The 23,493-nt window shown below is 37.6% G+C and overlaps 1 protein-coding gene across 12 annotated transcripts in view; it reads left to right on the top strand.

Moving 5' to 3' along the window:
- FHIP1A (FHF complex subunit HOOK interacting protein 1A) overlaps positions 1-23,493 on the top strand; it is a 95,719-nt gene that overhangs the window by 44,437 nt on the left and 27,789 nt on the right. For all 12 annotated transcript variants that reach the window (XR_013927702.1, XR_013927703.1, XR_013927704.1 and 9 more), the window contains 4 exons: positions 6,672-6,904; positions 8,315-8,941; positions 13,595-13,753; positions 15,877-15,963. Coding sequence is in view for 9 of the 12 variants with exons in the window: in XM_080384732.1 (XP_080240858.1) it covers positions 6,803-6,904; positions 8,315-8,941; positions 13,595-13,753; positions 15,877-15,963 (975 nt within the window). In the remaining 3 variants the exon portion in view is untranslated. The remainder of the gene's footprint in view (positions 1-6,671; positions 6,905-8,314; positions 8,942-13,594; positions 13,754-15,876; positions 15,964-23,493) is intronic.

A 23,493-nucleotide genomic window follows, 5' to 3' on the forward strand; every position in this document is an offset into this window, starting at 1 on the left:
CCACTTATCAGACACTGCAGAGATGTGATTACATAGCTATGCAAAAGACCATATAATTGCCCTCTGCTTCTTTGCAGTTATCTAATTTCAAGGCTCTTTATGCTACACTGATCAATGAAAATTTTTTGATATATGGAGTTTCTTTCACTGCCGTTGAACCTTCTTATCAGTCTCTCAGTTTTCTCTTCTGTGCCTGGACTGACAGGGTGGAAAGCTTTGGCCAGTAGAGAAAAAGCAGACAGTACCTTATAACAGAGGTACACTTGTGATCAAAACTGTTGGAGAGCACAGCATCTTAGTATTTCAACAGAAGACAACCTTGATACTCAAACTGCAGAACCTTGCAGTGTATTTTGTGTCTACCCTTACTGCGTTAGGCAGTGTATCTTTTGTCTGTATGTTGTGCATTGCCTGGGAAGCCCTGGCTCTGCAGACTTCTGGCTATTTTTTTTTAATTCAAAAGTGAAACTTTCGAAGAGAGACACTCCAGTGGGAGTGGACTTCACAAGGGATTCTCCTCTATGTTGTTCTTCCAGTGTACTTTGCAGTAAAATAAGTACTTCTGTTGACTGGGGAGTTCAGCCCTGTAATCAGCTGTGTAAAAAGGGTTGATGATTTACAGACTTCGGAAGAAAAACTGAAAACAGATATCCTCCACGAGTGCAATTGACTGGGTCTCAATCTTATGATTAATCTAAAGCTACCCAGCACAGTTGTGGACTGCTGCATGTTTTTGAAGTGAAAATAGGCCATGTTGCGCTGAAGTTTTCTGCTCTTTTCCTCCCATCCTTTTCATTTACCAGAGACTGCACAGATCTGTTACAGACCTATGCATGTGACTGTGTAACTGTCTCTGCTGCTGCCTACGGAGAGACAAGTGCTTATTAACATGTTTGTATATGCAACATGGACCAGATTTGCAGAGAAAAAACCTCCAACCAACTAACCAAGCCTACATTGAAAGCAATTTAATATGAGATCAACAAAGTTTATGTAGGTGCAAATTAGTTGCCGAGTTTCAAAAGCTGTTGTGTGGTTATACAGAGAATATAGGAAGATCTTAGGGGGAATAGTGACTTGGCTCTTTGAATCTCCATTCCTTGTGTGTGTGATGTGTATGCTGGTGCTTCTTGTTCCACATGGGGATTCTTAAATATATAAACCCTTGGTGGTAGGGGCAGGTACCTCCATGTAGTAGAAGAGGGTTTAGAGACAAAAGTGTTGTTAGTATAGGCAGTTGAAATTGCCTATGAAGTGTAGGTAGACTTGGCCTTGTAACAGGGTTAAAAGGCTGATAGATTAGATAAGTTTGAATCGTGGAAAGATTTACCTAAGAAGGGTCTGTTATTGTGTTACAAGGTCAAGGTATTAAACTGAGCAGTGGGTTTTGGAGGTAGAATTTTGAATGGAGTGCAGGAGAGGTGTATTAGCGCTTGTCAGGACTATCAAACAGTGGAGTAATACCTTGATCAGGATTTAGCAGAGAGGAAAGGCCAAGTTATTGTAAAATTTTAACCATAAACTGATTAAAGTAAACAGTTACTTTTGTTCTTCGTGGCCACCAAGTTCACTTCTACCCCTTCCTGCATGAATTGGTGTTTTATAAATTAATTTATTTTCTTACTTTTGGACTCAGTGTGGTCAAGTTATTTGTCCTGCTCAATTGGCATTAGTTTTACTTCACACGGAATAATATGATGTTGCAGTTTCTGTGGCACATTTGGTCTTGCAAAATAATCAAGAAAACCTACTAATCTAATAACAAAATCTGCTTACCACAAATATAATGAATATATTCTTTCTACTACTGCTATAAATACAGCATGCTAACTTTAGGTTGATAGGTATCTTAAAAGATAGTATATCATCCAATTCAATTACTTCCCTTTCTAAAATAGGTACGGTCTTCTTAGGATCTACTCTGTGACCACTTAAATTGTCAAAAGCTTTGTATGCTTCTTGCAGCACTGTTATAGAGTTTAAAGACTTTGAAGCCTACACAAGCTATTAGTGTTTTGTATTACTAAGGAAATCCAAACATCTCAAGGTGCATTCCAAACTGGAAATATTTGCTTTCTTAAGAGAATTGATTTGATCTTAGAAATATTATTGCATATTGCAGTCTGCTTGTTGCTGTCTTGTTACTTTTAAATTAGAGATGATTAAAACCCCATAGTATTGGCTGCTGTGTGGATAACATCTGTGTTCCCTCAATACTCTTAGATTTCTGATCTGATAGCTGGGCTAGATGAAAGTGAACTTAACTGTTGTCAAACTTAATGCTTGCTGCAGGCAAGCTGCAAGCTAATAATCTAAACTTGGTATTTTTGTTCTTCATTTGATGCTTTGTAAAGTCTGCTTGTGATGACTTTGTGCAATAGGAGTGAACATTCAGAATTAATTCTTAGACTGAATTTTACTGAGATGATGTTGTTTGTCACAAGGGACAAACGATCTTTTCTGTGATTCTTTGTTATTAAAGATGTAAGTGGCTTTAATCTTGTGATTGTATGTATGTATGTGCACTGTACTGCTAGGTGCAGGTTTTAGAGTATATAAATGCTGGAGATGAGCTTTCTATTTTACAGTTTGTCAATCACATACTCCCAAAGATCTGTACCAAGCAATGGGGTAGTATTTTTTCCTGTAATAACAAATACAGTAAATGGACCAGGCAGGATGCATGCAACATCATCTCAAAGGAAGCTTCCTAAAAGTTTTCTGTGGTTGATAGCATAGCCATTTCTAGGGTTAGCCATACTGAAAGCCCTTGCTGTTCTGATCTTGTGTCTTCTAACTCTGAAAAAGATCCAACTTGGATCAAAATGCGTGCAGTTGTTAATGACCTGTGTATCTGAGAACTCCCAGCATTATAATTTGAATGTGCCCAAATTGGGACTTGGAAATAGCAAAAGTCTCGTAAATATCTTGGCTAAATAGGACCTTAGGAGACTTCATGCAGGAGATGAAGGGACACCTGCTTGTCTTGAAGACTTCTTTCACAGGGACTGTATCAGTTCTTTTTATATGGTGGCTAGATTTAGGATATCCTTGTGTAGCAAAAGATGTCCACGCTGCAAGTGCAGACTGTAGCAGTCACCTGCTTAGGCAGTAAGCTGTTAGCGGAGGCAGGACTTGTGTGTTCAGTAACATAGTGGTGGTTATAAATTCTTACACAAATGTCAATAAGTAGCACTTCTGTGGAAAGTGAGCCTTCCTACTGGGCACACAGACATAGTAGTGGCTCCGTCACTGGATCTCTTGGGGCACCTTGCTGTGTATTGAATGTGTGTTGAGAGATGTTCCATTTCTGTTCGCTTTAGGTCATCTTATAGCTGCAGAGAAGTAGGGCAATATTTCAGGAATCTGTAATGACTAAAGCACCAGTATGGAACCTCTACCCAAAAAGAGTATTTTTGGAGTGCTGCAAGATAGAAATACTTATTTAAAGGAGGATCTGTCTGATGGGGAGAGATTAGGTACTGTATTGAGGTTTATGGAGTAGAATCTGAGGCTGTGGTAGGAAAGATGGGTGAAGAAAAAAGAGAAAATTGCAAAGGCTAGGGAGGACAGAGAATTAAAACAGAGTAGAGGAGAAGAGAAGGTGATGCGTTATGTAGTTTTGGATTGCCTTTGTATGGTACATCCTAGAGCTCTGCATGCATCTCAAGAGTCTTACATCACTCATCCTTGATATTTAACAGCATTCTTGAAGAAAGCCATAATTTTCTTTATTGTTGTTTACTAACTTAAATAGTGGATGCTGATCTTAAGTTTCCGATTCAACTTTTTGTATCATACGGCTGTACTGCAAGAATTTGTCATGTGATATCTAACTGCGTTAGATACCAATTTCTTTTATTTAAACTCTTAAATAACATGCGAAGTCTACATTGAAACAACCTCTAAGTTGTAAAGTCAAGCAACTCGTAAATTCCAGAATTGAGCTTGCCTCTGCTTTGTTAATTAAGTTCTTTTGCTGCACCTTATGATACCATCTTTAATTACACAATCACATTAGGTTTTTCCAAAGCTGCTTGCTTCACTTCATGCACAGGACAGATCTGCTCAAAGGGTGAATCAGGGCTGTGCTGTGAAGGGCACTTTTGCCTGGAGGAGGCTGCTGAACTTTTAAAGAAATGAGAAGACTTTTGTTTGAAGGAGAGGGCTGACAGAGAGGGAACTGATAGGAAGTGAACAGGTGATTTGAAGAATAGGTCAATTAAATAGGCCTTTGGATTATTAGGTATGGTATTAGGCAAACCACTTAAAGAAGGCTTTTTCTAAGTGGTCTCTGAACATGCATCTTGTTTTGAGTCTTTTTTGGTAGAAATGTTGAGCTTTCGGAGCTGCAAGCAAAACTCATCAGAAGCTGTGCATTGAACATATAGTGGTACCTGCTTAAGTCAGTAACAATAAAACCCCCCAGATCCTAGGCCTCTGAAGCTGGGTTCTCAGATCCACTTGCCACTTTGATCTATGATTGTTTTGTATTTTAATTTTGGGGGTGGTGTGTGTGTGTGGTGTGGGTTTGTTTGTATGTTTCTGTGCAGGAACATGCATAATGTAGAGATAGTGCTATTCAGTTTTACAGGACTTAGAGGTTTAAGAAGTAGCAATATACTGGTAAGTGCCTTCAAGTAAGTGAGCATATGAACCAAACTGTTGGGAAAGAGTGCTTCAAAGTGTAAGGTCAGTGTAAGCACAGAAGAGATAGACAGGTGAGAAGTGTGAGTGGAGTAGTGGGGCAAGGAGTAGAGAGACTTTGACATTTTATAAGGGATTACTTCTGTTCCCAGTGTTAGCTGGCTCTCATGAGCTAATTCTCACTGGTTTTGCACAGTGTTCTCCAGTGCATCTGATTCTAGGAGGCTTATTACCTGATGAGTAGCTTGTATGGAGCGCCAGCTTCATTCTGGAAGTAGTGTTACCCAAACAGATAAACCATCTGGAATTTATGCTGACTTCTCCACACATGGCTTGTTTTATCTGCAAAAAGGATGAACTGGATTGTGTTAATTGTATTGCTTGAGAGTGTTTAGAAAACATAGGAAAGCATAGGAAATGCATCTTGTGTGCTGTAAGAAGCAAGGGTTAGGATGGAGGGGGGAGGCTCTGATCATGCAGTTGAATCTTGTTGAAACCTGAACATGTGAATATACATATATAGATACAGGGGATTACATAAGCACCTTTTGCTTTTTGCTTGCTTCAGAAATCTAGTTGTACCCTGTATATTTTTGGCTGGTTTTGAGACAGGCTGTAAGTTTTCTTGTGCTAACAGTTTCAAGAATGTAAGCAGAGCACAAATGCAGGGAGCAGAGATGTCCACTGCCCAGAAAAGACTTTTGCCTTTTAAGATATATGCGGAGAAATACCTGCTATACTGGCAGAGAATTGCTATATGAGCTGTGGCAACTGATAGTACAAAATTTTCCTCATGTATTTCACTAAGCCAATGAATGTCCAGGGGCCCTGGGATCCTAATGAAGACTAAAGAAAAGGAGAGCACTTCAGAATGCAGTCTCTAATGAAAATAAAAATCTGCTGTGATTTATGCAAACTGTAGGAACTTGTAGTGCATTTGTTGGCTTCCTAAACTCTTTGTGTGTTGGTGTTGTGGAGGTTTGATTCGGGTGGGGATTTTGGAGGAATTTTGGGGTGTATGTGTTTTTTTTTTATTGGTACATTGGGGTTTTTGTTGGCTTTTTTGTTTGGTTTGGGGTTTGTGGTTTTTTGTGTGTGGTTTTTTTTTTTGTTTTTTTTTTTTTTTTGCTATGGCCCAAACCAGAATTGAATTAAAAGCCTAGTTCACTTGCAAAAAGGGGACTAAAAATGTAAAGCTTATGGAAGGGAAAAAAAAAAGGTGGGGGGACACCTGTGTGATTTAAATATTGTTGCTTGAGGGAATAATATGTTCTCTTAAGCCTCTCAAATATCTGGAAAATATCTGTCTTTGTTTCATTTTATCTTTCCCCTGCAGGTGTGCAACTACTTTGATACTCAGGTATCTAGGATATTAAATAATGCATGAAAAGAATGTTTCAATGTTTGGTCTTATTCTCATAGTCCTTTAATATGACATCTCAATGCATTTGACTTAGCATACATGAAGGTTTTATCTTTATTGTTGTTTGGTTTTGGTACAGATGCATCCCCATACTTGCATATGGTATTCTATAGGTGTTTCCAACTGTTTATTATATGCTTTCTGACAGAAAACTTTTGAAGTATTTGTAATTATTCATGGAAACACTGTTTAAAAAAAAACAAACAGAAATAACCTGCACTACTTCTACGTGTGTAGTTTATACATTATTTACTAAGCAACTCTGGAGAGAGACATGATCAGATGGCTAAAATATCGCAATGAAAACCTAAAAATATAGTGACTTATGCATAAAATGTTTACTGCATGAGCTTCTGTTATGCTTGTTTGGTTTAGTAACACCTTAATTCAGCCACTGATCTCAGAAGTTTGAGCATTAGAAACTATTATCATGAGGAAAAGTTTCAGAAGCTGGTCCCATATAACATGCTTTCAAATATTCTATCCTCAAACTGAATTAAAAGAAAAATGTTTTTAGTATTGTCTTTAAGTATGTTCTTTTTCTTACACCCTGTATTTTGATGTGCATAGGTATATTTGTGTTTTGTTTTTCTTTGAACAGATTTCTCTGGATACCAAAGCTCAAAACACAGTATCAATGCCATCATGATGCTTGAACATCTGTAGCTAACTAGAAGATTTAGAAAAGAAATTCATCATGGCTTAGTTGGCTTGACCTTTGGATAATTTATAATGTCCTCTGGAACCAGTATCAGCAAAAACCAGCAGGCTCCGAGCCTGCAGGGTGTTGACCCAGAAACATGCATGATAGTGTTTAGAACGCACTGGGCACAGGTAATGTTAATTAGTTTTATTGATTTGAAGTAGGCTGCATTAATAAGAATTTGCTTCATTCTTTCTTTTGGGATAATCCTGAATCCTCAGGAACAAATGTCCTTCATGCAGAATGCAGTAGATGACAATTTAAAACACAAAGGTTATTAACATTTCAAGGTACTGTTAGGTTTTACTAATCACACTTTGAACTCCAGATTTGCATCTAAATGGGAAGTGATAGGACATTGTAATGTCTCACAGAAGGCCTAGATCTTCTTACTGGCTTTCCTAGTGATTCATGGTGACTTGTACCCTGTTGCAAACCTCTGTGCTTCCTTTCCTTAGGCTGGGTAAGGCTTGCCTATCTTTTGTAAAGCATATTAGACACGTGGTGCAAACCTGTATGCAGTGTTGTTTATTATGGATAGACATAAATTACGCACTTCAGCATATTCTAAAAACTGTTTGCATGCCATCAGGATTATAATTGCTTTTAGGCAAAGATGTTTTGCTCTGAGCACTATAACATAGGATCTTTGATGCAGAATATGAATAACTGATGGTTTATGTAAAACTGATTTCTGTGCTGCTGCTTTTGCTGTTTTTTGGCTATCCTGAGAAGCAAGACAGATGAATGGTGGTGTTCCTGAGATGTTTCCAGAGTCAGAGGAACCATTGTTCAAGAGTCACCTTTTCTCACTTAACTCTAGTGATGCTGTCATGTTAGGGGAGCTGCTCTTCCCTTGTGTTTTTGTGGCAAATTTGCTCCACAAAAAGGCTGAAGATGGTGTTTTTTTCACAGACAATGAGCTTCACTGATTGTGTGCTGAACAGAATTTAATCCAGGGGTGTAAGTGCTGGGATGACAATTGTTACTCAATCCTAAATCTATACTGAATTTTGCAAGATTACATGAGCATCAGTGGCCTTTTGGTATCGTGTAAGATGCAGCAAGGAAAGATCAGCTCTGTGGGCTTCTGCTACTCTGACTACTACAAGTCACCTCATGATACTGATACGCCTGAGCACGGTTACTCTAGCTGAAGAGCAGGCCTTTTGATTTCAGTCCTCTGTGACAAAGCAACTTTATTTCAAGCACCAGTGAAACTGACTTTCTGAAGGCTAAGGGAGCCTAGTGTATCCATATTTCAGAGAATCCCAAGTTTTCAGCAACAGAAATGGCAAATTTAGGTGATTATTAGAAAAAAAAAAAAACAAAAACAAAATAATTGTGTTTTGGCCTCGTATGTTCCAAATGTGAAACTTTTAAACTTAGAAAGTTTGACAGACAAAACCAAAAAGCGTAAAAAGAGTTTGTGCTTCTTGTGCTAAGAATTTTGATGTTTTGGGTTTTTTTTTCTTTATGGGTTAAGTGCATATTTTTAAAAAATGCATTCAAAGATATGATCTGCATTTGTTTCTCTTTAGGTTCTGAAAATCTTAGAGAAGCATGATCCTTTGAAAAACACTCAGGCAAAGTATGGGGCAATTTCACCTGATGAGGCCAGCACTGTTCAGAATTATGTGGAGCACATGCTTTTCTTATTAATTGAGGAGCAAGCAAAGGATGCCTCAATGGGGCCTATTCTGGAGTTTGTGGTCTCAGAAAACATCATGGAGAAGCTTTTTCTTTGGAGCTTACGGCGCGAGTTCACTGATGAGACAAAAATTGAGCAACTGAAAATGTATGAAATGCTAGTAACCCAATCTCATCAGCCTTTGCTGCATCACAAGCCCATCTTGAAGCCTTTGATGATGTTACTAAGTTCCTGCTCAGGAACAGCCACTCCAACAGTAGAAACAGAACTGGTTGTCCTCTTGAACCAGCTCTGCTCAATAATAGCCAAAGATCCCTCCATTTTAGAACTGTTTTTCCACACCAGCGAGGACCAAGGAGCTGCCAATTTCCTCATATTTTCTCTGTTGATTCCCTTCATCCATCGGGAAGGAACAGTAGGCCAACAGGCCCGTGATGCACTGCTTTTCATAATGTCTCTGTCTGCAGAAAACAACGTTGTTGCAAACCACATAGCAGAAAACACCTATTTTTGCCCAGTAAGTTGTTCTTGTTTTGCTTGATCTTCAATGGTAAACCATCTCTCCTGTATTCTTCTCATCCTTTTCTGTCATTGTTGATAAAGATGTGTTGTAACACATTTGTTTCTGCTAACAGCTGTTTCATGAATTGTAACACTGTTTAAGCTGGTCCTACTGCCAGAGTCTTACTCCTTGCTCCCACACCGGTGTCTTTGGGCCAGCACAAGTGTTTTTGCAGTCACACAGTGAATTGAATTGGGAAACTGATGAAAGTTACAGCAGAACTTGGTGGGAAGGAAACCTGTTCTGTCTCACTGTGGGGCCCCTGTGAGGTTCTGGGGGTGAAGGGAGTGAGAAGTGGGAACAGGGTGTTCTGAGGCTGTTGCTTCTGGTGGCAGTGCTAGCTTAAACAGGCTGTGCTTGCCACATTATAACATCAGTTCAACAGTTAAAAAAATAAGTGTGAAAATAGTGTGAGTGTTATGAAGTGTAGTATTTTTGCAAGGTGAAAGGGAGACTTGCTCTTTGTCACAGAGTTGGACATTTCCATGCTGTCTCAGGCAATGTTGCAAAAATCAGTTTGAGATCTCCAACAGATGGGTTCAAAACCAAGCATTGTTCTGTAGAGAAGGTGCTCTTGTGTGCCAGTTTTTGGACTGATTCTTTTATCTTCTGTGTGGCTTGCATTTTAGTTTAATCAATGCCCCAAAAAAATTCAATTGAGGGGAGCCTTACATAGCTAACTAAAGCAAAGAGCTTTAGAGCAGAAAACACTAGAATCCCTGTCTTAAGCATTAGTGCATGACAGCTATTCCAGCCATAGGTTTCCATTTACTCTGAGGTTGCTACGTCCTTTGAGCAGCAGGGCAGAGCCAGTTTTGCAGGCGGGAGGAGGCCTACAAGTTCCAAAACAAAACTTCTAATTGGTTTCCTTTGTCAGTTGTAAATATTGCATTGAATTTCTTGTGCTGAGAGACTCTAGTTGACCTTGTTTAATAGATGGTGCTAAAGACTATGAACTTGATTCTCAAACTGTCCCTGAGACAGATACTATTATTGGATCCGTGCTATAACTTCCATAATTACATCTTCCAATTAATTAAAAAAAAAAAAAAGCAGACTTTTTACACTGAAGATAAAAGCCAGCCATATTAACCTTCGAACAGCAGGGAGCCATGATTGACAATCATTCTAATTAGGAAGGCTTCTTGTCAAAGTGTGCTCAAATCAGACTTTCTGAGCAGTAATGAGACTGGCCTAAATCTATAATAAAACTTTAATGCAATACCATAGAATTAGCATACTAGCACATCTTTTTTTTGAATCTGAGTGTCATGAGTTGAAGAAGCAGGTTTTGTTCTAGTGGAAGACTCTGTAGGTGTCTGTTATTTTTGTATATCCCTCAAATCACTGCAGATGTGGCCTCAGCTACTCTGCAAAACAGCTAGTGCAGTCCTGTGCTAATAGGAGTGGCGTTTGGATGGCCACGTGGTGATGCTATCTCTGGTTCTGGGGCTGAGTTGCTTGGTAGTATCTAGGGGTTTCTTTACCATGCCTTATTAAATAGTACAGACATCCCCTGGGATGGGGTCTGGCCATAAATCTCTGCTGCCTTATATACCAATTTCAACGTTAGATATGTGCCAAAGTGATCCTGAATGCTTTCTTGCTATTAGCTTTTGTGCTAACTTTGATTAGCAGCTTTTTAAAACTAGATTGTCCGTAACATTCAAAACTGTAGGCAAATAAACTATTAAGAAGGAAGGGGACAGGCTGCAGTAAGATATGTGACTATTTTTAACACAGAATGCGTAGACAAACTATTTGACAAAGTTTTCTGATTTTACAGAGGTTTTTCTGCCATACAATTTTTATCATGTTTTGACCTGAAAGTTTTCTGAATCTGATTGAAGATATTGTCTGTTCAGCATTATAAGAAGAAACAATATTTCTAAACAATTTTCAGCAGGATATCATCTCAAAGTCTCTCCATAAAACTTTGTATTTGTAAATGCCTCACCGCTTAGGAAATAAAGTATTAAAGCAGGAGGAGGTATGACTCTGCAATGTCCTTGAAAAGTTGAGGCTGCAAAGAGATAGAAAGACTATGGGTACGGGAGGAAAGGAAATTATTAAAGGGCAGGAATTGGCTGTATAGTAATTGATTATATATTTACAACACATTTTAATCATATAATGTGTCTGGGATTACAAATCATAGTCAGTGTCTTCTGTGAGTCAAGAGAAAGTAAATAAATCAAGGAGACTGGTTTGCAAAGAGACTTATGACTCAGTGGTGGGAAAAAAACCACTGGAGATGCTTGTAAAAGTAGATGAGCATTTAGGGTTGACATGACAAATCTTGGGAGAAGTTTAAAAGGACACTGCTCTGGGTAAAACAAAAAACAAAACCAATGTTGCCCTACCAGGACATGAACTCATTCATTTCCTTCCCTTTCCTTTTTATTTATGTTTATAATTTTACTGATTAAAACTTCATAATGTAGTGCATTGTTTTATATGCTTGCTTATGGAATGGGAAGAGTTCTGTTAGTAGTTTCAAATAGCAATCCTGTTTATATCATATATGCCAATGAAAATTTTCAAATGTTTTTTATGTAAAGAGATGAAATTGCTTTCAGTGGCTACTCTCTGTCTCAGAGCTTTAGAAACATTATTTTGGAGAGTCACGTGTTGTACTTAACAGCAAAAATAAGAGCTTTTTAGACTACAGAATTTAGCAGCTACATCTGTTGCTTCTTACTTCAATATTTCAGACAAACTGAAGAGTTTTTTTACTTCAAGGCATTGACTGAGTTCATTGCTCCTTTCAGGGGAGAGTACTAAGTTTTGTTCAAGGTCAGTTTCTTGTGCTTAAGGACTAAACTTCTGTATGAAGGAGAAAAATGGATAGTACACAGCTCTGAAAATCAGATTGCTTACTGAGAGGGTTAGTGTGTGTTTATGAATAGCAATTAAATCCTAAGCAGACAATGAAAAATCAAGTGTGCATTAATTAACAGGTTGCAACAGAAAAGAAATTCAAGTTCTCTCTTCAGAATTTTTTCTTCCTAGAAGCCTCTGAAGCCCGGGTTTGTGAATCTAAGTGTGTGAGGGTTACGTATACGTAGTTCTATAGGCCTAGTAAGACTTTCCTAACTTTTTGCTTTGAGCTCTTCTACCCTGAGAGAGAGAAAAAACAAAAAAGATTCAGGTTATAGAAAAATGTGATTGTACAAATAAAGCTTTAGCTTCTTAGATTTTTAACATATCTGTAGCATCTGTCTTTATATATCTGTGTATATACGTGTATGAAAAAGTATCACAGCATGCTAAAGCAGTGAATTTTCTACAGTATTCCCCTCCTCCCCCCCCCTTAATATTTGGCTTAATTATGTATACCAGAATAACTCCATCTTCAGAATTGTGATTTAGAAATGGAAAGCATTCAAAAAGACAGCCTTTGTCTGGCTTGGCTGGGTTAGCAATTGTAATTGGTTACAGTTGTGTATGATCAAAACCTGAAACTGCTTCTGTGAACCCGCAGTCTTTGACCTGCACATTGTGAACTGTTTGTTTTCTAATAGATTAAACAGTTGTGTTTCATCTGAGCTTTGACTGTCTAGTGCTGTTGATGCCAAGTAGCCCTTTGTAGAAAGAGGAAGAGTTCTTACAGGAGTCTAATGAATGAAAATTAAAGATTTCCATCAGACTGAGTCTTAGTGTTCCCATTAAAATGATGATCATATTAAAAATTATCCTGAGGTTGTACAAAATCATGTCACGCAGGTAAGAGTTGTAAATAATATTTAGACATTTTCCAGCCTCAAATAACTTTAATTATTAAAACCTTGGTCTGAAGCTACTAAATACTCTGGATATATGCAGTAAAATTTAAAAAACCTTTTTAGAAGTATGCTTTTAAAATTGTAACTAAAAATCCAATCTTGTGCTTCAGTGGAATGTTCTACATAAATCTGTAAGCCTTAACATCACTGGAAACAGTGTCTATAGAGTAACTATTTCAGGTTCTTTTGTTTCTTCCATTCCCCCTTCCAAATAAATAAGAAAGGAAAATGAGAAATCACAAATGGTGACAGTTGTTTTTAAATTATTTTTTTAAAGTGGATTCAGTTGAGTTCAAGTGCCTAGGAATGAAAGTCAGCATAGTTCTGTGGTCTCTGTGGGGCTGAACTTCATTTTTGTTGATTGGGGCGCTTTAACCCTCCATTTCTAATGTTTCATATTTCAGAGTGAAATCACTTCGTAGAGGCATCTGTAAGCAGTAACATTCAAATTGCCAAGAAAAGAAAGGCAAACTGTAGGTAAATGACAGTGATGGCTTCTTCTGGAAGGGACTGAAGGAAAGTGTAAAATGCTTTTACAAGTATTTAAAGAGATATAATAACTTTGGATTAAAAAAATATAAGACAACCTGATTTTTTCCATCACTTTCTCCTAAATACCAGCTCTTGAAAGAAGGGTATTAAATGGAAGGCTCTTTAAAATATTCATGTCTTTCTGCTACAGGACTCTTTCAAAAGGAAAGGAAATTAATCTCAACACTCTTACCTTACTAAAACTAGTAAGGGAAACAGTTTGTGGCATTGTCATTCAAGCAGATGGCCAGTTGGAAAGTTAACTTATTTCTCCTTTCGTTTTGAAATACAGGTGCTAGCAACAGGATTAAGTGGCCTCTATTCATCTTTGCCTACAAAGCTGGAGGAAAAAGGAGAAGAGTGGCACTGTCTGCTGAAAGATGACTGGCTGTTGTCACCAGCCCTTGTACAGTTCATGAATTCCCTTGAATTTTGCAATGCTGTGATACAGGTAATGGAGCAGAGTCAGTGTGTCAGTTGGAAGTAGGAGTTTTTTATATATTCTGCCGAAGTTTGTAAACTTCAGAGTTTATTTACTTTTATTAATGGCATAGGCTTCTTAAGTTACACTGAAATAAGTTGCTTATGAAATGAATGCTTTGTGCTGTTTGTCTTGGTTATAAGGTTATAAGGATGAATTAATATATTATTGGTTTTTAGGTGACAAATGTTTCAAATGAAAACAGTAGATTTGTGTGGTAGCATGATATTTCATTATGTAATTGGAAGGATGTTCTGTTTTTTTTAAACAATGTTTCCTTCACATGTGGGAAAATACAGTCTTTTATATATTTAAGCACTGAAAAACAGTCTGTGTTTGCCTAAGCTCTCATAATAGTGTACAAAAGAAAACAGTCTGTTTTGCCTGTTGGCAAGTACTGCATAAAGAAAGCTTTCCAAGCAGAATTTAGGTATCTTCCTAGAAATGTAAATTCATTTTAGATTGGCCTGTTCGTAATCCGCTCTCTATTCTTAGTGATTATTTCTTGATTACATTTTTTTTTTCCTGGCTTTGATCCCTTACTATTTTTTTCCCTTTGATCTAAACGTAAAATGAGATTTCTGTCTTTTTACATTGTTTTTAGAACCCTGGTCCAGTATTTTATTAAAACATGATGTAAATTCTACAGAAACTCTGCATTTATGTGTTACTTGAAGAAATATGCTGAATAGGATCGAAAATTTAATCACATTTAGTGTTAAATAAAAGAAACTTTTTAATGAGATGTGTGCAAAATACAGTAAAGCAACTGTTTGACTATTAAAGCATTGAACAAGCAAAAATAATAGTAGATGTCATCCTTTAAATGTGATATACAAGATGTTTAACATGCGTCTTTAAACGTGGCCAATATTCATTTTGGTGTCTAAGAATTTTTCTACAAATCCTGATTTGCAGGAGGTCATATTTGATACTTTGAAAAAATGATATAAAGGTTACCACAGACAAATTGAAGATGAGCATATTACTTAAAACCACTTTTCAAAGATCTTCAGGTGACATGCAGAAAGAGCGGTTCCTGACTGCTGCTTGATTGTGTATAGTCTTTCTTCAGCTGAATTGAAAGTTCAATTACTGCAGGATTTTTTCCTTGGTGCGTGGAACTGTCTTCATGGTGTAGCTTGTTCTGTGCTGACCCAAAAACTTTGTCTAGAAGTTAAAAAGGGACAGTGTAGCCAAAATCTCTTGCCATTTACTACTTTTTCCCTGGATCACAGCATAGGAAGGGCAATGTTTTTTCTTCCCCTTTCTGAAGTAAGGGTTACAAATTAAAGGAAGTCTAGGAAGAATTGCAAATGGGAGAATGTATTTCTGGCCGCATGTAGGCTGTGACATTCCAGTCTCTATGTGAACTTTAAACAGAATATATTAACTTAGAATGCTTCTGAATGGATTTTTTTTTTTTTGCTTTTATGTAATTTCTTTTAAATGCATGAATTGATAGTATATTTTCTTTGCGAAAACAAAATGAATGCTTCATCATAAAATTAAATTTTTGGCTTCTAATAGCGGTTCACTTTTTAAAGTTCCTAACCAATGTATTGAATGAATATTTCATTTCTGTTAATTTTACAGTGGTTGGGAGAAGGGCATATGAATGGTATGTTCTTATCCCATAGCTAGAACATGCTTGGTTTATGTAGTCTTGAACCATAGGAATGCAGCTGTTCTGCTTTTTCTTCTTGTAGGAGGACAAGTTAATGGCAAATCCACCTTCAAGTGCCCCTGACAAGGTTGCAGGAGCTAAATTTAGAATCTCAAATCTTCCTTTGATGCATGGGTATACACACTTTTCTCTCCATCCATTCATCTTTGTCAGCATGCAGGGAGATTGAAAAGCCCTGTTCTCTAAATTTGGCAGGCTTACTGCAATTAAACATAGCTTGTGTATTTCTTTGAAGAAGGAAGAATCTTTAAGAACCTGAATCATAGCAATTGCTGGTGAGGAGGACAAACGAACATGTCTTGTTAAATGGGAAAGGGTTTTGGTAGTGGCTAATAGCAGTCTGTGCCCTGTCTTCCTTTAAATCTTACTGGAACTGTTCTGTGTCTTTCTTTCCTCACCCTCATAGGTGGCACATCCCTCAATACGTAACCAGCTTGTGAATTACATTTACAATGGATTTCTGGTGCCAGTAATGGCTCCTGCGCTCCATAAGGTCAGTAGTGTATGCAAGCATGACATGGAATAATGGGCAAAAGCATTATGGATGATCTCTGTGTGAAGATACTATTAAATGTACTGTCAGTAGACACTTCGATGTAATTGAGTAAGTTTCTAGGCTAACTTTCCAGCTTTTCATTCCATACTTTCTATTTGCGCTATACAGATTATTAAGAAAGACGTAGGTGTTTCTGAAAATGTTTAAAATTCTTAAGTGAAATGAAGAACCGAAATATTGTTGTTGGACGAGACTGACATACCATCAAAAAAGCAGTGACCTTTTAGACAACATTTCATCATGGCAGACATGTTTCCATGAGGATTTTTTTCCCCAAAGGAATATTTTCCAGAAGGAAAAGACCCACAATGAAAACGTTCAGTCAAGAAATATTATGCTAATTTTAGCAAAGTTGGTATTGTTTTGTAATTCCTTATCACAGTTGACAGAGGTGTTTTCATAAAGTGGAGAAAAAATGGAGTTTGGCGTCAATTTTGTGATGTTTAGGGTGCAATTTGTATTGCTTTGAAGAAAAAAATAATCCATTTTTCTTTGAATTTTAAGGGTTATCCTTTGCAAAATAGGTCACTGATGTTGGTAAATTATTTAATTTTTTGTTGTTGTTAGGCTGCAGGAAACTACATTTCCAACTGCTGCAGAATATGTTGATTAACAGTCTTCATTGCCCTGTAAAAAGAACACATTATTTGAGGAGAAAAAGTAGAAATTGCTGAAAGTAAAGATCCACCAAAAACTGCCAGGAGAGGACTAATAAATTACTTTTTGAAGGTCTACCAATTTTAGTAAGCCTGCCAAGCAGAAAGCATTGCACCTGTTCCATTTTCTGAAACGGTGTAACCTGCTTTCTAGTGTAGGACTTGTCTTGGCACTGCACACAATTCTTCATGGTAAATAGCCACTTACCAAGAAAGTAATAAGTGGTATAGAATCTTCTTCAATGATTCAGCAGACCTCAAGCATTTGAGAACTTGGCAAGGACTGAAATAAAATTGGCTGCAATCCAGATCAAGGCTGTTGTCTGTCACTGAGATAGTTCACCTCCTTACCTGGCAATAATTTTTTCTATTTCTGTATCTTGACTTAATCCCTTACCAAGACTGGGAATTAGGATCAGAAGTGAAAAGATAACCAGCTTTAGGTTAAGATTATGGATAATAAGGGAGAGATCATATTCTAGTCTTATGGTACTGGTTTTACCTCTGAAGCATGTAAGACAAATTTTAGGTTGTTTTGAGTACTGACACGCTGCTGAATGCCAATCTTTACTGGTCAATAAATCTGTTGACCCCCTAGTGGGTTGATTATTTCCCTGTTGATAGTACTTAAATAATTTAAAGCATGGTGTTCTGATTACTTTTCTTTTCATGTGATGAAAATGTTGTTGGAGCGCAGTTATATAGTCTGAAATTAGGTGGAATCATATTTCCCTTGAAAATGGAGGTGTTGGCTGCTAACATATGTGAGTTTCAAGCCTAGATCTTTCCTGAACCCTGACATTCTGTTTGGTGCCTTGTTCTTCCAGTAATAAACCTTTCCTTGATTAGTATTAAGTTTGACTTTTTCATCTTCAAAAATTAACTACTTATGTGTATAAACGCCAAAAGAATTTAACGGAGAAGATGGATTGCACCATCTAGTGGATCTGATACAAGGCTCTCGTGTATGTACGACCAAAACTCCACAGCAAAAGGAAACAAGTAAGCAGAGGCACATTTGACCTCTTTAGTCTTTCTGTGCTGTGCCCCACATTCATTTAACTGCAAATAATTATGTTACATCTTCACTTTTGGGACATATGTCTATGCACTAAGACAGATAATTGTGCTGTAACAGCCCTTTCATACATTAAAATAATTTTTGGTTGCCATAGAAAATAGTCATGCCAAGTTGAGGAGTAGGCTTTGAAAACTGTATCACCCATTTGGAGACTTCAGTGTTGTAATTAACCTTTAAGTTAAGAAAGAATTGTGAAGGGCCAAAAGGAGTGATAGGCTACATGCACCATGATGGTTTTTAAAACAGAAGTTCTTTCACTGAAACACTAGTAAATGGATCTTGGTTTTTTTTTTTTCTTTCTTTTAACTCAGCGAAGTTGGTTTGGTATCCTGAAGTCTACTTGTGGCTGAAAATTTTAGTTTTTATCCAGTCATTCGGTTTGGGTTGTTCTGGCTTATGAGCTCAAATACAATGAGTAATGGAGCATGGTATAAATACCTGATGAGGAAGACACATCTGTGGAATGTTAAAGGGAGGAGTGGCAAGAAAAGATGATAATTACCGGTACATTTTCCTAAGGGGTTCCTACAAGTCTTATTTCTAGAATTTAACTGGTATGGAACAGCCGCTTCTGATAACTCTTGGTGATAGAAATGGAAAGAAGGAAGGAAGGGAGTCCAGGGAGTCCAGACCTCATGTGGCATTCAAGCCTTAATATCCTACACCTAATCTAGCACCCATAGTTCTACCTTAATGTAAACATAGGAAGGGAGATGAGCTTCTGGCTCTGCTTTTGAATGACTGATTATTGGGTAGGCATACTACTTCAGACCTGTTCTCTCTGTACTATATTTTAGTTTTTCTTCAAGAAATAATGTTTTCAAGAAAAAATTGCTTTGCAGCAAGACTTGCACTTACTGTTTTTGCAAAGACAACTCCAGTCAAGAATGCAGACATCTAGGAAAGAATTCTTGAATCTTTTCTGTTCTCAATGTGATAGAACTTCATTTTACTTTAAAACAACAGAAGCAACATAAACAAATCATGTTAATGTGATCACCAAATCAAAATTAGTTGATTAAAGTATATAGAATAAAATAAGCCAAACAGCTGTACAAGCACTGTTAGATAAAATGTGTAGCTAATATTCTTGTTTACTGCATGAGAGATTAAAAGCTAATAACAACATCAGTTTGCCTTTGCCACTGATGTATTCAGACGTGAGCAAAATGTCTGGTATGAGGAGGGTCACTAACTTTTGGATTAAAATTAAGCCTATACTGTAGATGATAGATGCTGGCCAGTCTCTTCCTTTCTTCTGTCTCTTCACAGAATCACAGAATGGATGAGGCAGGAAGGCATCTGTGGAGATCATCCTGTTGAACCCCCCTGCTCAGAGCAGGGTCAGGTAGAGCCCGTTGCTCAGGGACATGTCCACTTGGATGTTGAATATCTCCAACGCTGGAAACAGCATACCCTCTCTGGGCAACACTGTTCCAGTGTTTGACCACTTGTACAGTAGAAAAATGTGTGGTCTTTGCTTTGCTTTTTTTTTCTTTTTTCTTTTTCCCCCCCTGACATTCAGTTGGAATTTCCTGGGTTTCAGTCTGTGGCCCATTGCGTCTTGTCCTCTCACTGGGCACCACTGGGAAGAGTTTGGCTTCATCTTTGCTTCTTTCCAGCAGCTGTTAGCACGCATGGATAAGATGCTGCCTGAGCCTTCTCTTCTCCAGGTTGAACAGTCCCAGCTCTCTCAGCCTCTCCTCATACGATAAATGCTTCTGTCCCATAAACATCTTTGTGGGCCTGCTGGACTTCCACCAGTATATCAGTGCATCTCTTGTACTGGGGAGCCCAGCATTCTAGATGCATCTTACCAGTACGGAGTAAAGGGGAAGGATGCCCCACCCACCCATCTGCTAGAATCCTCCTCTTCATGTAACCCAGGAAGCTGTGGGTCGTCTTTGTCACAAGGGTACATTGCTGGCTCGTGGCCAATTTTCACAAGGACCTGCATGTTCATGGCCAATTTTCACAAGGACCCGCATGTTCTTTCTTGCAAATCTGCTCTCCAGCCTGTTGGTGCCCAGTGTGCACTTGTCTGGGGTTATTCTTTTGCTGTTGAAGCCCTTCTTGAACTCCAGCTGGACTTTGGCTTTCCTAATCTCCCTGCACACTCAGGCAGTTTTTCCATATTCCTCCTGGCTCACCTGTCTCTACTTCTGTCTCCTCATATTTCTGTTTTGATAGGAGCTCCTAGTTCATCTGTGCAGACCTTCTGTCTTTTTTCCTTGCCATCCTTCTCCCAACTTAAAACATTGGACTATCAAACAAGACTTTTGGTAAAAGTAGCATCAGAATTTCAGTAAGTAGAATTTCAGTGAAAGTAGTTCAGAATTTCAGTATGTGTTCCAAAGCTTTGAGATACATATATGTGTGATCTTGAAATGTCTGTAACATTTATGGAACTATGTAGTAAGCATTGCCTTTTTTTAATTTATGCAGATTGTCTCCCTATACATACTTACTATGCACGCAGTTCACTGTATGAATGGAACAGTACAAGAGTGAGGGTAGAGATGTATTTCTATGAAAAAGTCAGGGGGTGGGGAGACCAACATATTTTGATTGGTGTGATTTTTATGCTTTTTATCTCAGGAAGCTAGTGTGGAGTTGAAAAAAGAATTCACTAGTTCAGGTCTTTTCAAGTTAAGGAAGTTTCAAATTGATTGGGCTAGCTAGCTAACTTAAATAACCTGGTTTTTACAGTGAGCTCTGGGAAGGCTATTTACATAGCAGATTAACTGCAATGTGCTTAAATAACCCAAATGTTCTCAAGTTTATGACTCCCTAACTTCATTTCTCCAAGATAAGTATCCTAAATGTAGCGCATTCTTGTAGCCTAATTTATACCCAGTCTTTACTAGTCTTGTCACTTTGTGTGGGTTATCCCACCTACACGTGTGATGAGCAATTGACAAATACGGTTGTACCTCAGAAGCTGCATATTGCTGACTGGGTAGATAGAGCCCAGATTTGTATGAAGTAGCTCGGGATACGGATTAACTGGCTGTGCTGGGTAGCCCTGTCTTGTCCTTTGGTTGTCTCAGTTTTATTGTATGTTAGACCAAAGAGTTATCTCCCTTACTTCTGACATCTGAGTTCCTCGAGACATCAAAAGAAGTGACTCAATGACATTGTTCAGGGGAGTTGTCTTTACGCAAGGTCATAAATTTCTTATTTCTGTACAAATTCAGGTAAAAATGAGAGGAATCAAGTATTTTCTCCTATTAGCCACAGCTAAAGAAAAGCTTAATTGGGTAGTCTTAATTTTGTAGTAACAATCTATGATTTAAATTTTTGCCTGACCATTTTTTATTCTTCCTGGTCTATATGTTTGGGATTTTAAGAAAAGGAAGACTATCTGGCAGAATCTGTTCTTAATTTAAGACTGTTGTTTTTCGATGGCATGTCAGCTACAACTTGAAATTATGCAGTTCTGCATGTTCTTCCCTAGGTTTTGGTACTTAGGAAAAAAATACTTGTGAGAAGGTATAATTCTGCTTAGACACTGAACCATACCATTCAATTTCTGTGACATATTTCATTGACTGTTTCCTGCCTCACTTTCAATACTAATATTTTGGAGCTCTATCAGAAAAAGATAAGGTCTTCTGGGGCCAAACTGTACGAGGGTCCAAGTAATCAACTAAGGCAAATTTTCTCTTCAGTTAAAACCTTATTAAAATTTCACAGTGAATCCAGAGTAACCCTGTCGAAGTCTGTTTTACTGGTTCTGCTAGAGACCATACTGCCTTGTTTTAGTCTTTATATAATCTGTTAGTAGAAAGTGCTTATTTACCTTATTTTCTAGGTAGTTGCAGCACTATTGTAGAAATCTGAGTGAAGTCCTTTTCAGAAGGTCTTCAATATGTATATATTTTGCAGTCAAAACCATGTGCTAGATAATTAGGAGCCACATTGTTGTGTATATAAATATTATGCTATCTTTGATACAACTCAGATTGATCATATACCTCTCTTTACTGTATGTGCATATGATTTAATGTTAATTTGGCATTCAGAGAAGTTGGGTGACAAAACTATTTGGAACATCTTGAGTGTTTCTGTAATTTGTGTTGTTTCAATTTATTGAAAATAGTGCTAAAAATTTGACAAATTACATGATAAAAGCAAATTTTAAAATCTTAGCATTTACTGCTTTACTACATGGCATTTACTTGCTAACTATGATATAATTATTTTTCTACTTGGAAGGCTTGTTTTACTCTGAATAATGGAAGATTGTACCAGCTTTTTAGTGTAAAATGTTGCTATTGGCCAAGTGAACAAAACTGCTCTGCCGAAGTGCTGGCGTGGTCCTGTCAAATAAGCTCTGTCAAATGGGCCTCCATTACGCACTAACCCATCTAAACGAAAACCTTTAACATGGTATGCTGCTGTGATAATTCAATAATACTTCCTTGATGATTACACAGCTCAGCTAGGGGGAAATGACCTGTAAATTATACTGTACAGATTAGAAGGAGCATCTTTATAAAAATCCTACAAGACTGTCAGTTCCCATTTAGAAATAATACCATCTTTCACTTTACTGAAAAGCGTTTGGGCAGCTGCTGTAAAAGGGTGTAAACCAAGTGTTACCAGAAAACTTTGAATAATCTCATGCTTTGGAGAAACCCATTAATAGCTAAAAAACTTAATTTTACCAGCTATGGAGTGGATATGTGTCAAAAGGTGCCTTCCACTTTTTGCGTCAGACACTGCAGCTGAGTTGAATTTTACCCTGGTATAAACTGAAGCAGTTTATAAATGTAAGCTGAGGGAAGTTGAAGGAGTTCTGGTTTTCTGATTCCCCCAGTGTGCAAACTTTCTCTGTCCCTGATCCTGCCTGTCCCCCCTTCTCTTTTGCCAGGACAGCTGTTCATGTGGGAAACCAGTTGAGGTTAAAAATCACCTTTATTTCCTGGATAGTTTTAACCTGAATCAATTCCCTGAGCCAATTCAGTGTGCGGTGAAGTGAAGGATGAACCCTTCTGCTAGTGGAAGCAAGAGGCAAGAAGTTGAATAGAAAGGAGAAGAGAGTTAGAATGGTTGGATTTTTTTTTTTTTTTTTTTTTTTTTGGTCAGTGAGGTGGGCTTATGCAGGTTTAAACTGCTCATGGATCTAGCAGATAAGTTCCAAGAAAAACATTCGTGGTCTCTTCATGGGCGATATGAAATCCTTGTAGGAAGGGAAATGTGAAGGAAAGGAGGAATCACGATAGCCATATTCTTGTAAGAGGGCATGCATCTATAAATTAGAAGACCTGTTTTGTGGATCCCAAGGGAAAATAGCCAGTAATAAAGAATCAGTGCAATTGGTCTAACACAGTGAGTGTAATATATTAAACTGAACTCAAAATGACAGTAATTTCTGGCTTTTTGATATTACTTGGCACAGTGACTTGTAAAAGCTGGATTTCTTTACAGTGTTCTGCCTCACCATCTAATCAGTTATCAGATGAGGCAAGAATAGATTTGCTAAAAATTATTACATAATTAAAGAAGGGTATTACAAGGCTAAAAGTGGCTTTCTCTTTTCAATAATCTCCAATCAAATATCTGTCTGGCGATGAAGACTTTCAGGTAGTCCCTTTTGTAGTAGGTTACATATTAAAAATATCTCTAACAACAGATTGTTTTGTAGAAAAACACATGGATTTTTAAATTGTATCTATAGATAGGCACTTAAAATTTATATGAACATTGAAAAAAATAATTCTAGCA

Source organism: Falco punctatus (genome assembly GCF_963210335.1).
Source record: "Falco punctatus genome assembly, chromosome: 1".
NCBI lineage: Eukaryota > Metazoa > Chordata > Aves > Falconiformes > Falconidae > Falco > Falco punctatus.